Source organism: Gobio gobio, assembly GCF_949357685.1.
Source record: "Gobio gobio genome assembly, chromosome: 11".
NCBI lineage: Eukaryota > Metazoa > Chordata > Actinopteri > Cypriniformes > Gobionidae > Gobio > Gobio gobio.
In genome coordinates, this window is record NC_137104.1 from 41,415,872 (window position 1) to 41,432,696 (window position 16,825).

At 36.7% G+C, this 16,825-nt stretch overlaps 1 protein-coding gene across 1 annotated transcript; it reads right to left on the bottom strand.

Moving 5' to 3' along the window:
• Nucleotides 1-6,927: 6,927 nt before the first annotated feature.
• On the bottom strand, nucleotides 6,928-8,960 carry LOC307133630 (uncharacterized protein). Its single transcript, XM_079828771.1, has 4 exons — nucleotides 8,815-8,960; nucleotides 8,520-8,678; nucleotides 8,247-8,342; nucleotides 6,928-7,363 (listed from the first exon to the last, which is right to left on the bottom strand). The coding sequence occupies exons 2-4, from the start codon at nucleotides 8,586-8,588 to the stop codon at nucleotides 7,055-7,057; spliced, it is 474 nt and encodes a 157-aa protein (XP_079684897.1). The 5' UTR covers nucleotides 8,589-8,678; nucleotides 8,815-8,960; the 3' UTR covers nucleotides 6,928-7,054.
• Nucleotides 8,961-16,825: the final 7,865 nt, after the last annotated feature.

The following is a 16,825-nucleotide window of genomic DNA, read 5'->3' on the forward strand; positions in this document are numbered from 1 at the left end:
CACTAAACGTCACATTGTCATACGCATGTGGTAATTATATTTGTAAATTATACAAATTAAGTAATTGCTTGACATCACATACTCCAAATTAGCCTAATAATCATAACAAAAGACCGCTAGCATAAGGCGCTACCTAATGCTCATACTTTGCACTTTACATTTAGTTTTTAGCAACATTAATAATCTCTAGATTGATATATTTACTGTCAAACATCTTAAAACATCTTAAACCTACTAAACGTCATGTTTATGTGACAAATAATAGTGACTTACAGCCTTATGAGGCCACGACTTCACCGCACGAGCCGCTCTTCAGCCATGATGCATACATAATGAAGTGAACACAACTCAACACGAGTCATAGGCTGCGGAAGTTACCATACACAACCTTTGCCACACGAGGGCGCTTGAAGGTCAGCATATAACCACAATCACCTTTTTACAATTAAACTGAACCGTTACACTACCCCTGCACTTAAATTATTCCCATGGCTAAGAAAATGTTCTCCCTTCCACCATAGCCCCCAGTCAACTTCATTATCCACATTACTGTGGGTTTCTTGCAAGAAAATAACGTTTAACTCTTTCAAATTAATAATCTCAGAAAGAAATACACGTTTTTTCATATCCCTCATCCCATTCACATTTAGTGATCCTACTCTTAAGATCTCCATCAGAAAGAGAAAGGAAAGAGAGCCGCAAAGAAAAATTAAAGAAAAAGTGAAACCCATCATGAGTCTTTAACTTTCCCCCCCGTTAGCTGCTCTTTTCCAAACATTTTCAATTTTTGTCTAGCAGATGTGATATGTTTCTTAAGCCGAAACCTTTTCTGTTGAGAAAGCTCAGTACAGTTATTCATTTTTCGGGCCCAAGCTACCGAAGAAATAAATTTCTCAAGATCAGGAAAAAAGTCACCAATTTCTACTCCTGCTTTCCCTTTTGTTTCATCGAGAAAACTGTTAATTTCTTCCACAGTGTACAAATCACTTTCTCTTACTCTTTCCATCTCAGACCACTGTTCATCTCTCACGCTATCTTCAGTACTCTGAGATAAACCATCCATTTCATCTCCTACTTCCTCCTCTGAACCGTTCACCTGTGTCACTGAAGAGTGTTGCAGCACATCTTCTACACTGCATTCATTCACCATCCTATCCGTAACACTAACACCACAAGCACTAGCAGGCTTTTCTACAGCATAACTACATCCAGTCTGATCACTCACGCTTTTAGAAACAATTCCACTCACCTCATCTTGTTCCTTCACCTCCTCCGTCACTCTATCAATCTGCGCAGTGTTTTGTCCATTCAATTCAATCGCTTGAAGTTCTCCATTTGGTTCTTCAGCTCTAGATGCAATCATTAAAGGCTGAGATTCATTGCGCACTTTATGCGGACACGAGAAGCGCTTATGTCCGACTTCGCCGCAATCAAAACATTTCAAACTCTCTGTGCTCGCGTATACCATGTACGAATTATCTTCGTGTTTGACTCTAAAAGAAACATCTAAGGATCGATCTTGGGAGCTTAGAAACATAAAAATTTGACGTCTAAAAGACAATACATGTTTTAGCGCCGTATTTTTGCACCCCAACGGAATCGTTCTCATAGGGCTTGCAATTTTCCCAAATCGTAAAAGTTCCTTTGTTATTGCATCGTTGGAAACAAACGGCGGGACATTTGAAATTGTGACTTTTGTAGCTGGGGCAGACAAAGGTGAAACGGGTGAAAAAGCCTCTTTCACCCACAATCCGTCCACAGTCAATTTATTCTCTAAAGTTTCAGCTTTCAAAAAAACTACCACCGCTTTGTTCATTCTCGAGCCAGATATTATGTTATCAAAACCAACCTTCTGTCCTACCGCCACCAACAAATCTTCGACTGTCACACCTGCCTCTGGCACACACCTGCACCCATTACGAAGGGATAAACCGGCCGTTCCTTGCGCCGGAACGCCTGCCATACCGGCACCCGGTGCCTTTTTTTTTTTTTTTTTTTTTAAACAAGCAACGTAGGGGGAAAAGAAACAAAGAAAAAAAACAAAAATATAGAAAAAGAAAGGGAAAAACCCCAAAAGAGAAAGAAACGCTCTCCAACGCCACCACACACAACCTCACCCTCACCGGAAGCGAGAGAGAGAGAGAGAGAGAGAGAGAGAGAGAGAGAGAGAGAGAGAGAGAGAGAGAGAGAGAGAGAGAGAGAGAGAGAGAGAGAGAGAGAGAGAGAGAGAGAGAGAGAGAGAGAGATAGAGATGAGTCATATGGGTTACTTTTATTAATCTATTTTTTGTCTTGACTGCTGTCTTTGAAAGAGCAGCTTATGAATTGGACTTTAGCTCTCTGTCTGATTGTGAGTTCTTGCCTCAGGTAGGCTATACTTTGTCTTTTACTTTAAAAGTTGTGACATCATATAATGACCAACTTAGAAAGTCTGCATGCCTAAAGCATTTATACAGCAAAAATATATATATACACTCACCAATGAATGTTTGAACAGATCAATCATGACAGATGTGAGGACCAATAATATTAAATATCATAAATGTAAAAGCTGGTGCGCTTGTGCTTTAATGTTACTATGGGTGATATTACTACATTTCTTTTCATCCAATATAATGTATCAAAGCCAATATCATTGATGCAATAAATACTCATTCCCAGTATCAGTAACTTTTTTTTCTTTTTCAGGAAGACCCTGGAAATTAAATTCAGTCTATACAGTAAATGCCAATAAAGGTTCTTGAAAATAGGACAACTATATTTTTGTTAGGTTATATTCTGTATCTCAGTGCCTTAAGTTCAGATACTGTCTCAGCCCTTTCAGTCAGGAATGCACAGCTGCAGGAAGAAATGATAACAGATGCAAAGTTCTATGATCAAACTTCTTCAAAGTTTATTGTCAGATTGTAAACTGTTTTATAACATGCATATTAATGTATCATGGAACAAAGACTTACAAAGTTGATAAACAAATAGAGTCATTATATCTCATTTTACCATAATTGTACATGTTTACCCCTTTTCAAGGCCAATAATATACCATATAAGGCAAAGTGATTAACTTTTGTTCCACACTTTTCTAAAAACAACAGATATTTCCCAAATGGGATGCTCTTACTTTTCAGGCTCCTTATCCTGTCCTGATCTTAAGCTTACACAGAAAAGCAGAAGAGAGTAGAGAAGTGAGAGGGAGTTTACATCATGTAACCATATAATTTCTGCAAGCTAAGAGCCTATTTATTCTTACAGTTTTTACATGTCATTTCCAAGTCTTGCTGTAAAACGGTTACAATGAAAAGTGCAACAAATCAATACAATTTGTTTCATGAAACCCTACAATATATCCCAATGTTTAGAGAAATTTTATAAAAGTTAACAACTTAAGATAATATATATATATATATATATATATATATATATATATATATATATATATATATATATATTTATATATATATATATATATATATATATATATATATATATATATATATATATATATATATATATTTAGAAAACACATACTGAAAATCTGTTATTTGTATGTGTTTGTTTCTTTTATGATTTGTTCTGTTTCTCTTGGGCTTCTTTTTGCTTGATGTCCATCAGTCAGAAAGTTGATCTGACAGTTTCTCCAGCTGTTCAATATATCCAGAGACATCTAGAAATGACAACGATTGAGATTAATCAGTCACTTGACATTGCAAAAGATTATTTGTTCAAACGCTTGTTTCTGTGGTGTAATAGGATGATATTCTCTCTTACCCCTGTGTTCATTGGTTTGTGATTTTGAGCGTTCTATTGCTTCCTTTAGTCCTTTTTCAAGAGCATCCTTTATGTGCAGCTTCAGGAACATGAGAAGATTATATTTGACTTTAGAAATTGCACAACTAAATACATGATTGTATTTAATAAATATGAAATCAGTATACCTTTAAGTTATTCAACTTTTTAAGCACTTCCATTCTTGCTTTGTTGAACATGTCTTGTTTTATGTTACCAACCGTAGTTATTAGCATATCTTGCCTTATCTTCATGGATCCAATTCCAGTCACTGCTGCAGCTTCTAAAATAAAAATCTTTTCATTCATTTTCTTTTTCTTCTTTCTCATGGAAAATACATCAGAACAAGGAAATAAATAAATTCTTGGATGTGCGTTTCTTGAATGAAATGTACTGTGTTACATGTACACAGGGTGGGTGTTTTTTTCTATTATTATTAACCCTTACAAAAATTAAGTATACTTCAAGTTAATATATTATGGCCTGGTTTCATACAGGCTTAGATTAAAGCTTTGATATCTTTGATAAAAATATAAATAAAAAAAAAAACGTTTTATTTTAGCTTCATGCTTTTTTTTTTAAGATCAACACTTGAATGTGGGTACATTTAATAATTTAAAAAAAAACTTTGGGGCAAAAAGCTGAGAAAATCCGTTTTATTTTATTTTTATTTTATTTATTTTTTATGTTCGGATGGGATTCAGAATGATAGATGGAGTAAAGCGCCTCCATTAACACCCCTAAATCTTCACAGTCCTATACCTTCTGTTTTTTAAGGGAATGAAATATGTTTTGGTTATGCACTGAATAAAAAGTAAAATTTACAATAAAATAGTTTGTGATGAATTGCAACTCTTAAAGGGGTAGTTCACCAAAAAAAATTAAATTAGCCCATGATTTACTCCAGTGTTAATTTTGACAGCAAAATTTTATTTCGTTTTAGTCATAGTCTTTTGACTAAAATGCCAATTAGTTTTAGTCATATTTTAGTCACCTGAATTGTTTTTAGTTTTAGTCTAGTTTTAGTCGACTAAATCTACTGTAGATTTAGTCTCCTAAAATCTAATGAGTTTTGTTAAATTGTAATACATTAAGCATTCAAGCTCCATTTAATTTTGACATCATTTTGTTTTTTACATTAAAAATACACGAAAGAGAGCTCAATTCACTTTTTTGTTTGTTTTTTTAAAAACATCTATATAGTTTTTATAACTTTGTATTTCTTTTGGTTAGTAGGCCATATCAGGTAAAGCTAAAGCTTCAAATAAGTTTATTTATTTTTAATTTCAGTTAACATTTAATTTCAAGTAATGATTTTTTTAAATGGTTTTAGTTAACTATTATAACCCTGATACTTTATTGAATATGTGTCAAATACTGGTCTTTCCTCCTGACTAAGAATTAAATGGGAATTAAATGAAATACAGTTTATTGTGTAACCAAATACGAATATACTGTATAATGCTTGACTTTTAAATTATAAACAAGCTTGAAATACACCGGGACTCTTATTTTGAAATGTCTGCTGCGCCTCTGTTGCAGTTGCAGCTGCTCATTCAAGTTCAGGAGATAAAATATGCATTGTTACAACCGTCTAAAACATATTACTATATAATCATCATAAAGTAAACATTGTCATTATTCATCAGCATTAGTTCATATACAATTGCGTGGCATAAATGTGCGCTATTCATTAATTTTGAGCTGGTCTGGATTGCTGGTTTGGGGATGAGTGAGCGCCGGCTTCACACCGCACGCGTTAGCAGGGCGTAAGCAGCGCAGGAGCGGAGCGTCTAGGTGCAGATCCACTTGTCCGTGCAACACTTCTGTCGCGCCGCACTCCACTTTTTTCCTATGGGTGACGTCATGCGACTTTAACGCGCCCGCAAAGCATTCCGGGAAGGCGGCGCTGCATTTGAACAAATGCCGCGCGTCAAAAAAGCTGGCCGAAGCTCAACTTTATGCAAATTATTCCGTTGAACGCGACACGATTATCCAATCGAAGTAGAGCAAATGGAGACGGAGGGAAGTCTCTCGCCGGTCCTTTGTTTTTCATTCCCCGCTGGCTGAAACGCACACCCACAGCGGTAAACTTGAGTAATGCCCATCAATGTACACATGAGGGGAAGCGCCACAACACCGCGCTTCAGTCGTGCCGCGAAAGTGGATCTGTATCGTATGGAGTGCGGGAGCCGCGCGCACCCTTTAGGTGCAGATCCACTTGTCCGTGCAACACTTCTGTCGCGCCGCACTCCACTTTATTCCTATGGGTGACGTCAAGCGACTTTAACGCGCCCGCAAAGCATCCCGGGAAGGCGTCGCTGCATTTGAACAAATGCTGCGCGTCAAAAAAGCTGACCGAATCTCAACTTTATGCATATGAATCCATTGAACGCGACACGACTATCCAATAGAAGTAGAGCACATGGAGACGGAGGGAAGTCTCTCGCCGGTCCTTTGTTTTTCATTCCCGCTGGCTCAAACGCACGCCCATAGCGGTAAACTTGAGTAACGCCCATCAACATACACATGAGGGGAAGCGTCACAACACCACGCTTCAGTCGTGCCGCAAAAGTGGATCTGTATCGTTTGTGCTTTCACACTGGCAGCGTTTGTCGCGCGCAGCTGAACTGCGGCTTGTACACTGTAAAATCCAATTAGTAAACCTTACTTAAAAAAAGCATGCAAACCGATTGCCTTGAAAAAACCAAGTAAAGTGAAATAGGCACTTGTTAGTTCTACATACTATTCCTGTCTAGTTTTGTACACTCACAAGAGAGTTCCAGTAACTTAATAATTTACTTTAGATGTACTTGTCTTAGTATAGACTACTCTGAATTACTATTTTTAACAACTAAAAATATTCAAGTAAAAGACACTTTGTGAGTATTCCTAACTCATAAATGCAAGTTGTGCTAAGGTGATGTTTTCTGCATACTACTTGGAATTACCTAGTTTACTTTACTTTAAAGGCAATCCAGTTTACTTGTTAAAACCATGCAAACCGATTGCCTTGAAAAAACCAAGTAAGCTTTACTCAAGTAACTTAAGTGCTAACAATCATCTATTCTAAATCATTGAGAATAGGTACACAATTTTTCAAAGATAACATTTACATATGGACAAATAAATTGAAGGCAATGATACAGTTCAAAGGTAAATTTATTGTATTTGTTTTCTTAACAACTGACACAAGGATGGTACACACAAGTTTGCACTGGGGTAAAACATTTTTAAAACAAACACCTTTTACAGCACAATTTGATTACATTCTAACTCAACAGGAGATTTGTAGTTTCAGAAATTTTTGGTGGCAGTTTGTTCTGTCCCAAACCAAGAATCACTTTCTGAATGAAGTTAAAAGTGTTAATCATGCCTTTTGGGTAATTCAAATTTAAAGCATAAGACAGACCAAACAAGGTGCAAATTGCTTGAGGCAGATTCTGCATATTATCCAGTACTATACCTCCCTCCACAATGATTGGGTCAAGGTACAGTTTATTTGGCATGAGAGGTTCTTCTTCATCAATTACAGTCATCACCCCAACGGGCACTTGTGGCCAGCCATCAATATCACATGCCTGAATAAAACCAAACAATACAAATATTACAACAGGGGAATGTGAAAATCCAGTTTTACCTCACATATTTTAGTGTGGTATTAAAAAGCAACTATTATTATGAAGCACATGTCCATTTATAGTGCAAATTTAAGATGTCTACATGAGTTCTGGGTAGGTCTACCATTATTGGGTAGTTTGGTCATGTGACCACATACATTTATTTCATTGTACTGCCATCTTAAAAGAACTTTGACGTCATTGTGTTAAGTTAATTTGTCAAAATCTATCTATCTATCTATCTATCTATCTATCTATCTATCTATCTATCTATCTATCTATCTATCTATCTATCTATCCATCTATCCATCTATCTATCTATCTATCTATCTATCTATCTATCTATCTATCTATCTATCTATCTTTTTTCATGGATTTTTCAATATTTTTCTTACTTAATTGACGTTGATTGTTTAATATCTTTACAAATACAATTCAAATTCATACATGTCATCTCTGGGATTAAATCGGTTAATTGTCAGTTATCTGCCCTGCATACACTGCCTTTTATCCATGTCCCATTAAGTATTTATCTTTTTTTATTTTTTTATCCCGACTCGTATCCAAGGTATATTCATTAAATAGTATAATAACTGAACGGGACATCACAGTTTTCTCCAGAGCTGCTTTATAGCCAAATAAACCGTTTTCACAATTAATGATCTTTACGATTAAGTAATGAAGTCAACACTGAACAGATGAGTTGTAAAATTACACAATTTTCTTTGGAGAAAAGTTTACATCACTGAACAACTTTCAGTGGAGCACAGAAGTGCAATTGATGACAATTAAAAAAATTTGGGAGACGTAACCCTTATATATTTTTTTTACAATGAGAACTTACTTTGCAGGTGTTGTATACGTTACTGGCATCATCACTAAGCAGGATAGGTAAGCCCCGGAGCGCAAGAGTGTGCATTGCTGTCACATCTGCTTGTTTCTGGAAGTAGATGGAAAAAAAAAAAAGAAGTAGATGGAAAAAAAAAAAGAGATCAAGTTCAAGATCATGAAACATTTAAGCTACAGTAAAAATAAGTTTGGTTATTTCAATTCTGTCACTAATTATATTAATTCTGTCACAGAATAATAAACAAAATGAAGGCTGCAGTAAACTCACCCCTGTATTCATTTGCTGCATAAGCTCATCCAATTTCTCTCCAACTCTTCCTTTCTTGGACTTAAACATTGTGACAAAGCGTGGTGTGTAGCGATCCACAGCACCATAAAACTTACTCTGCAGATCTGTGGTGACTATCCTGTTAAACTCCGCAAACACCTACAACACATGAAAAAAAAACAACTTGGGACAGTGTGGACATTTGTTAATGCATGGTAAGGCTTACAGGCCAATTCTAAAGCCAAACCTAAAGAGAATGCGGTTTCTCATGGTGGAAAAAGGAATAAGTACTTACTTGTCTCTCTGTAAAAGTCCATCAATGTTTTCACTGAAGTTTCTGCATCCACAAATCTCATGTCTTCACATTGAAAAGGTCTGGTCCATCTTTGATGCAATGAGTGCTCCACTAGGGTTCACTTTCCTCATTTCTTCAACCAGAAGCTGTCTCACAAAAATAATAGTATAGTGCTACAGTGAAATCACAAATATTGTCAAAAATAATCACAAACTTAATCTCTATAAGCTGCAGGTTACATATAACTTTAAATGTGCGCCATTTCAACAGATGTGTAATGTTAATAATTTATAAACCAATGCCAACAGAGGATAATGCATCAGGGAAAATGGTAAAATAGAAAACCATAATACATATTATATTTGGGACAGTTAAAATAAGTTTTCAGACAATACAAGAACCGTTGTGGCACCTGATAGATTTATGTGCAAAAAATAGGTCAAACCATTTATGAATTATATCAAAATTATTTGGTACACATTAAGAATATCAGCAAAAATTAGCGACAGACAGTAAAAAAAACATTCACACAAAAGTTGCACGCTTGATTACTTACCTTATTGTTAATCTTCTTCCAAAACTGCAACAAAGCTCCGGATAAAAACGTAGGTAGCCTGTCAACGTCTTTCCACATCTGCAAAATTCAAATTGGCGCTGAGATGGCCGAGATACGTACAGATTCTATTGCGCATGCTCTTACAAGTGCCGCTTCTTCTTCTTCGTTTTTTCTGCACATTAGGCACGCTTTAATGCACTGCTGCCTCTCACTGGTATAGTAACGTCATTGCATCCTTTGTTGCTACTTGCTTGTTTCAAGTAAGCGTCACTCAAACAATTGAGTAAACTGTTATTTTCACCCTGCAATTGACTGTAACTCAACAAAACCTAGTAAGAAGTATGTATTCTATATTAGTGAGTAAAGTTTACTAAGTATATGTGAGTCAGGAAAGCTATTAGATTTTACAGTGTATATTGTAAATACAGACGAATATCGTCCATTGTCACCTTTCCCGGTATTCTCCCCCGACCCCTGTCTGTCTCGTGCTTTGATTTATGATGGGCAGCATGCTTCAAAAAAAAAAAAAAAATATATATATATATATATTTTGAATGCATTTGCGCGTCCGCAGCGAGTTGGACGCGCGTAGAAATCGAGCGCTGGAAGCGAAATTGACGCGCGTTCAAGGCACTCCAGGAGAAATATGTCATAAAACACCTCTGCCTCTTTTCATTTCATTAAAAATATATATTAAGCATGAATAGCCACACAAATGTGGTCCAGGCAACTCAGAACCCATATACGTCACTCACAACAGTCTGAGGACAACAGTGCCACGCCTCAGTCTCATGCCGGAAGTGGGCGGAGTAGCAGCCTCAGATCAGAAGTGGGCGGAGTTAACGAAAACTAAACAATCAGCATGGCGGAAGAAGAGAACACAGTAAACAGTTGTTTTTGTATTGTGGTTTTAATCTATCAAGTTTATTTGTGTTGTGTATTTGATCCATCGTTGTTGTATTAACACTTTAAACAGCACGTGGCTCTAATCTTTTTTTAAACGAGCTTTACACTGTCTCTCGCGTCTGTTGATATGGTCTTGCTTTAAGTTAAGTTACATATTCATTGTTTGTGAGTTTACTTTGTTGTTGGCGCTGTATTTTTTATTTAATTACCTTTTCTGATGTTGACCAATGTGTTTTATGTGGATTTTGTTCTAATTTATAGAGGCATATTACGATTTGGAGAGGCTCAGCTTTATTTCATTTTCATCAATGCAAGACATTCTGCAACAGTTTTCACTGCCCAGTGTTTTTAAACTGACCAGATGGCACTAGTTGAATGCACATCTTCAAATTCACTTCAAAAAGCAGCTGTCCATGAAGGTATGAATGTTTTGAGTTATTTGTTTATATACAGTGGCAAGAAATATTATTTATTTGTTATCCCTTTGGAATTAGTTGGTTTTCTGCATGATTTGGTCAAAAATGTCATCTCATCTTCAAAGTTTCAAGTATATATATTTATATATAAGCACAATGTGCTTAAGCTAACAAAATACAAACAATATTTAATGTGTTTGAATGTGTCCTATTAAAATCAAATCAAATACACAACCAAACATGTGAAATGTATTGCCAAATATAGATATTGTTCATTTGGATGATGCTCTGAAAGTTTCTTTTATATTCTGAATTTGCAGTAAGTGGTAATTTTTGCTTTAGAACAATGAAACTTGGCTCTCTTGTACAATTTGTATGGTTACATTATTTATACATAATATATATCTGTTTGATTTTGTTGCAGTAAATTGACAAGCAGACTCACCCCAGGACAGGACAATGGAAGCTGATCAAAAACAAGGTTAGTTTTAAAAGGCTCTCAAAAAAGACATAAGCTACTTATATAGTATGTTGTTATATCTGCCACGTCTTTTCCAGGAATAAATTAATAACGTTCAATTGTTTTAAACTGTTCCACAACAGTTGGTCGGCTCTATTGACTGTGGGATATTCATGTTAATGGTAAGACAATTTTTTTTATTTTATTTTTTATAAGAGCTTCTCTTCATTAGGATGAAAAACATGAGGGCTTTTCAAACTTGAAATAGTAAACCCCAGGTAGACAGAATCTTGCTTCACGTTTCACACTGATCATCATTTACCTGAGATGAACAATTAATCCTGGGTATTCATACACTGCCGTTCCACACTGTACTGTACTAAACCATGGGATAACATCCTTATTTGCAGTGTCAGTGTCACTGATTGGACGAAGACCACACACAATATGTTTACATAAATGCTCAAGCTTTGCATGTCCTCGTATTACAAGTTTAACCTGAATGGACATTTCAGACTATAAAATAATTAAAATGGTCTCTTCTTCACTGCAATTGTTGCGTTTTCTGTCAGCATTTGACGTTTTTCCTCTCTAACGCAGAATTTATTATTTATATAGAATGCACAGTGTTTCAGTGACTGTCCAAAGCATGCAAATATAAAAGTGTGAAATTTTACTTTACCCAGGGTTAAAAGTGTGTTTAGAACGACGATAAGCTCAGTGTGAATATCTTGCCTTTGATTTCTGTATACATTTTGAACTGAAAATGGTTAATTAATTTTATTTGTGACGGTATGATTTATGTCACAAATATAGATATGAGGGAAATTTAATTTCAAAAATGTAATATACATGCTACATCCTTCTACACACGATATTGTTAAAACACTTCCAACATTTCATCCCATTTTTTGTACCCTTCTCTCATGAAGGAGCCACAGACCACAGAAGACCTCTGCACTGCAGGTGAAAGACTGTGGAACTACCAAAAGTTTTCAAAGGTTTAGTGAAAGAGCCGTGATTTCTGAAATTGAAAGAGGAAGACCAGGAAAAAGCCCTTCAACTTTCACAGGCTGAAATGGACCGAACTGGCTAAAGAGCCTTTAGTGCTTTTTAAGTGTTTAGTGTTTGGACAAAAGAAGTTTCAGAATTAATTGCATGTTTATGGAGATTTCATTTATTTTAGATTTAATTTGCCATGCCTTTGGGGAAGTACATTTATTAAAATTAAATATTTTTTGTGTGCTGTTTTGGGATTTGATTAATCTGAATCTGCTTGAATTATGCATTCCAGTGTAGAATTGTGTAATGTTTATTATGTACTATGAAAAAAGGTTCATTCTGAAATGCTTGAGTAAAAAATATTTTGTGTCATATAAATAAATGTTCAAATGCTCAATCTTTGTTTTGATTTTTAGTGTTTTAAGCAGGGCCGTGCAGAGAGTTCTTCAGAGGCAGGGGCTCAAATGTAAAAAAGGGGCAATATGTAAATATATATATTAGGGGTGTAACGGTACACAAAACTGACGATCCTCGGTTTTGAAGTCACGGTTTGCTACGGATTCGGTACAGCAGTTTTACAAAATTGCTTTTTATAAATTTTTATTCAACAGTGGTTTAAAGGGGTGGTAAACCACGATTTCACTATTCTAACTTTAGCTAACGTGTAATGTTGCTGCTTGAGCATAAACAACATCTGCAAAGTCACAACGTTCAAAGTTTAAAGCAAAGGGAGATATTTGCTTTTAAAGAAATCAGTTTCTAAGGACTACAGCAAACGGCCAGTAGGCGACTACACACATTCTTCCAGGTTTTGCTGACATCAGCAGGCCCAATATTTACATAAACCCCTCCTCCGAGAATATTAAATCCGGGGGGGTGAGGCCATTTTGTATCGCGGCGCTGTTGTGGTATAAGTTAGTTAGGCTGGAGTGTTGTTGCCGCGATGCCAAGGAAACGCTGTTATATTCATCCGGATTGCAGGTCTGGGGTACTTGCTCTGTTCAGCCTTCCTTGTGGGACGGAGGTGCGTTGCAGAGCGTTTAACATACAGCATGTTATATGCACGTGTGTTTGAGTCAGCGGGGAATCAGGCGCGCGCAGGGCTCTCTGCAGCACAACAGAGGAAAACATCTAAACATCCACCGTCTTCGCGATTTCAATGCCAGATTTGCACAACGTCAGCTGCGTGAAAAAAACACTGCCGGTGCCTGGATGCACGACGCGCGCGCTGCACATTTCACGGAGGACAACACAAACTTCGCGAGTTCAATACAGGATATGCACAACGGCTTGTCCTGAAAGCTGGATTTACAAACAGAAGCTGTTTACGGGCCACAACCTGTAAGTCTGATTTATTTTTCATCGATGTGTTTTCCTGTAATATGTTGTAGCAAGGAAGTAAACAGATGACAGCGCTGTTCTGCAAACCAGTCTGTTAAATGCTCATTCATACTTAACGTTATCCGACGAACTCCTAACGTTACAAACACTAACGTTTAAATCTCAACAGCGAACCTGGCATTAGTGTAAATGATTCTTTGATTAGAGCTTTTATGTATTGTTTATCTTCAGGCATGCTAAACATGGTTCTGTGTGTGATTTGGCTAACTTACTAGTTAAAGCCAGTGCTTAGTGTTCGTTTTGGGTTAGTTCTTGGGACAGATATTTGGCTATAATCGTTCTAAAAATACAAAAGTTAAAGTGCCATTCAGTAGCGATCATTATAGATCCGCAGTCTTTACTCTTGAGGACTGAACAGGTTCTGCTCGATCATCTTCACTCAAATGTTCTGGGTCTGATTCGGGCTCAGATTGGTATGGTTTTATTGACGCCGTTGTTTCTAACACTGACCAAAGAAAGCAGTGTCTACCGGTGAAGGGAAGGGGCGTGACGTTTCCGACATACGTGCACTAGGCGTTTAGCGAATCACAACACACTGGGCCAGCTAACCAATCAGAGCCCACTGCGTATTTTTGAGGGACTGGCTTCATACAACCCGGAAAGCATCAGACCGTTTTACAAGGAGGGACAGAGCAGTGTAGAATAAAGGTCAAATATATGAAAAATAAGGCAAATTTTTTTTAAACGAAGCATGAACACATGTTACAGTGCACCCCACAAACACAGTCAAGCCTTCAAAAGAATGTGGTTTACCACCCCTTTAATGAAAAAAAAATTGTGTCTGTCCTTAAATTAATTCAGTTATAACTAAAAGTTTCTTAAAGATAATGCTGTAAACTATATAGGGAGCCCTTACATATTGCTATTAAAGATTAACAACAGAGCCCAAACTATTAGCCTAAATTCATTTGATATTTATTTTTAGATATAAAAATCATCACTCATAAGCTTCACATAAGGCAGTTTTTGCATTAATATCTAAATCTAATTATTATTATTTTTTTCTCCAACTCGTTGTTGAAATATAATCATTTAGTGGCTGTAATTTTCATGACAGGTTTATTTAAACATACATTAAATAAACAAGACATCACTAACAGGCTAAGTGGAATATAATGAATATATATATATAGACTAATATAACGAATATATAGGCTAATATAGTGCATGTATTCAGTGAAAGAGTTAATCTCTCTAGTGAACTCACAGCTGTGGACACTGAATGACTTCTGAGGTAAATGTGATTCTACATGACATTTTTTGTTTACAAGCTGTTTTATTGTCTTTCCGCGGTTGAAACACTGATGGAGCGATTACACAACATATGATACGTTTCAATAAGTTGTAATGTATCCTCAACATACCTTTAGATATTCATTTCTTTAGGAAGAGATGATCGCGTTCACTCGCGCGCTGCCGCTTGAAGTTGAACTGATACGCGTCTCTCTGTCACGTCACATAATAGAGCGTTAAAACGGCATTTATCGTTTGAATTTCGTGATAAAATGGACTGAATACTTAATATGTTCGTGTGGGAACTCGGATTGAAGTGTGTTCCGCGCTTTAAACAAGCCGACTGTTAACTGTTATAGATTGCATTCATAACCGTTCGGTACACGCTCGCACCATACCGAAAGCCCGAAACGTTAGTTCGTCTGTCCATGTAATTTTCAACCGATTTATGAATAAGAACAGAAAATTACCGATCCACTTCACATGCCCAATGGAATTTGAACTTGCTTTGCCAGATCACGATTGGTTGGTGTATATACATGATAAACGCGCATTGGTGAATTGTGTAATACTTTAAAATATATAATATATAGATTTGTAATTAAATCAACACATTAGCTCTGATTATGGATGGAAAAAAAAATATTGGTTTACTTTTTTCCCGCGAGGCCACACACTCTCTGAAAGGACCATATTTGGGTCTAGAGCCGCTTCCGAACAGAGGAAAATCAGCAATCAATCAAAACGCACGCAACCCATAGCAACGCGTTATGGCAACGTCTCAACAGAAATTGTCAGACTTTTGAGCCGTTCGTTACTATTGTATACATTGTCATCAATGTCATGTTATAATAATCACATTTATTTAGTTTTATTGACCACGATATTATCATTGATATATGTCTGAGAGGGGCACTTTTGATTCATTTTGAAAAAGGGCAGGGGCTCGAGCACCCAAAGCCCCCCCCCCCCCCCCCCCCCTCTGCACGTGCCTGGTTTTAAGCTTCATGTTCAATTGATCTAATATAATCTTTTAAGACAATATAAATAGCAACTTTTTACTTTAAAAATCCTTAACAAAACGTTGCAATGGGGTTATATATATATAACTTACATTTTATATATATATATATATATATATATATTTTTTTTTTTTTTTTTTTTTTTTTCGAAAATGTGTAATGTGTATTTTTATGATTTAACTATGTACTATTCATGAAAAGTGAGTATATCTATCTATATCTCTCTTCAATTAGAACTTATTAATAAAATACTTTACATTATTAACATGGTTTGAAACTTGGGTTTGAAACGCTCCATATGGAGCAATGTATACGAAGATTAATCAGCTCCGCCCACACGCCCGAGACCGTGGTGTGGCGCTGTTGTCCTCAGACTGTTGTGAGTGACGTATATGGGTTCTGCAGTTAGACCTATCTCGAGCCAGCGGCAAACGGCAGAAGGACTGGCCGAGGAAAGGCTGTTTTCGGTGGGGTTATGAGCGGTGATTGCCCGGTGATTGCCTGGATCTCACAACTCCAAAAACACAAGATATTTAAAAAAATTGGCGCTCTCTTTATAAATAAACCACATATTTGAGCTTTAAACAACTACATTCCCACCTGAAAAAGTCTTAAAACTACATTTTGTGACACAATAGTTCTATTTTTAAATTATGCAGGGTTTCTCATCACGTCACTTCACCACGTGACCGCAGCGAGCAGGCTCCTGATTGGTTAACGCGTCGCGAATTGACGCCAAAGTTCAAATTTTTCAACTCGGGCGTCAGACGCGAATTCGCTTCAAATGCGTGAATGCACAAAAGCACCATTCGTGTGTAACGCGCGTATCGCGCAAGACGCTCAATTCACGCCATTCGCGCGAGGTGGATTCGCGTCCTTTGCGCAGCGCGAAACGCGCCTTCCGCGCCGCGGGACCTCCAGACGCGCGTCAACGCGCCTTTCCATTGACTTAACATTGAAATCACTCGCGCCAGACGCTCTATTCGTGTTTGGTGTGAACGCAGCATAACGCGTG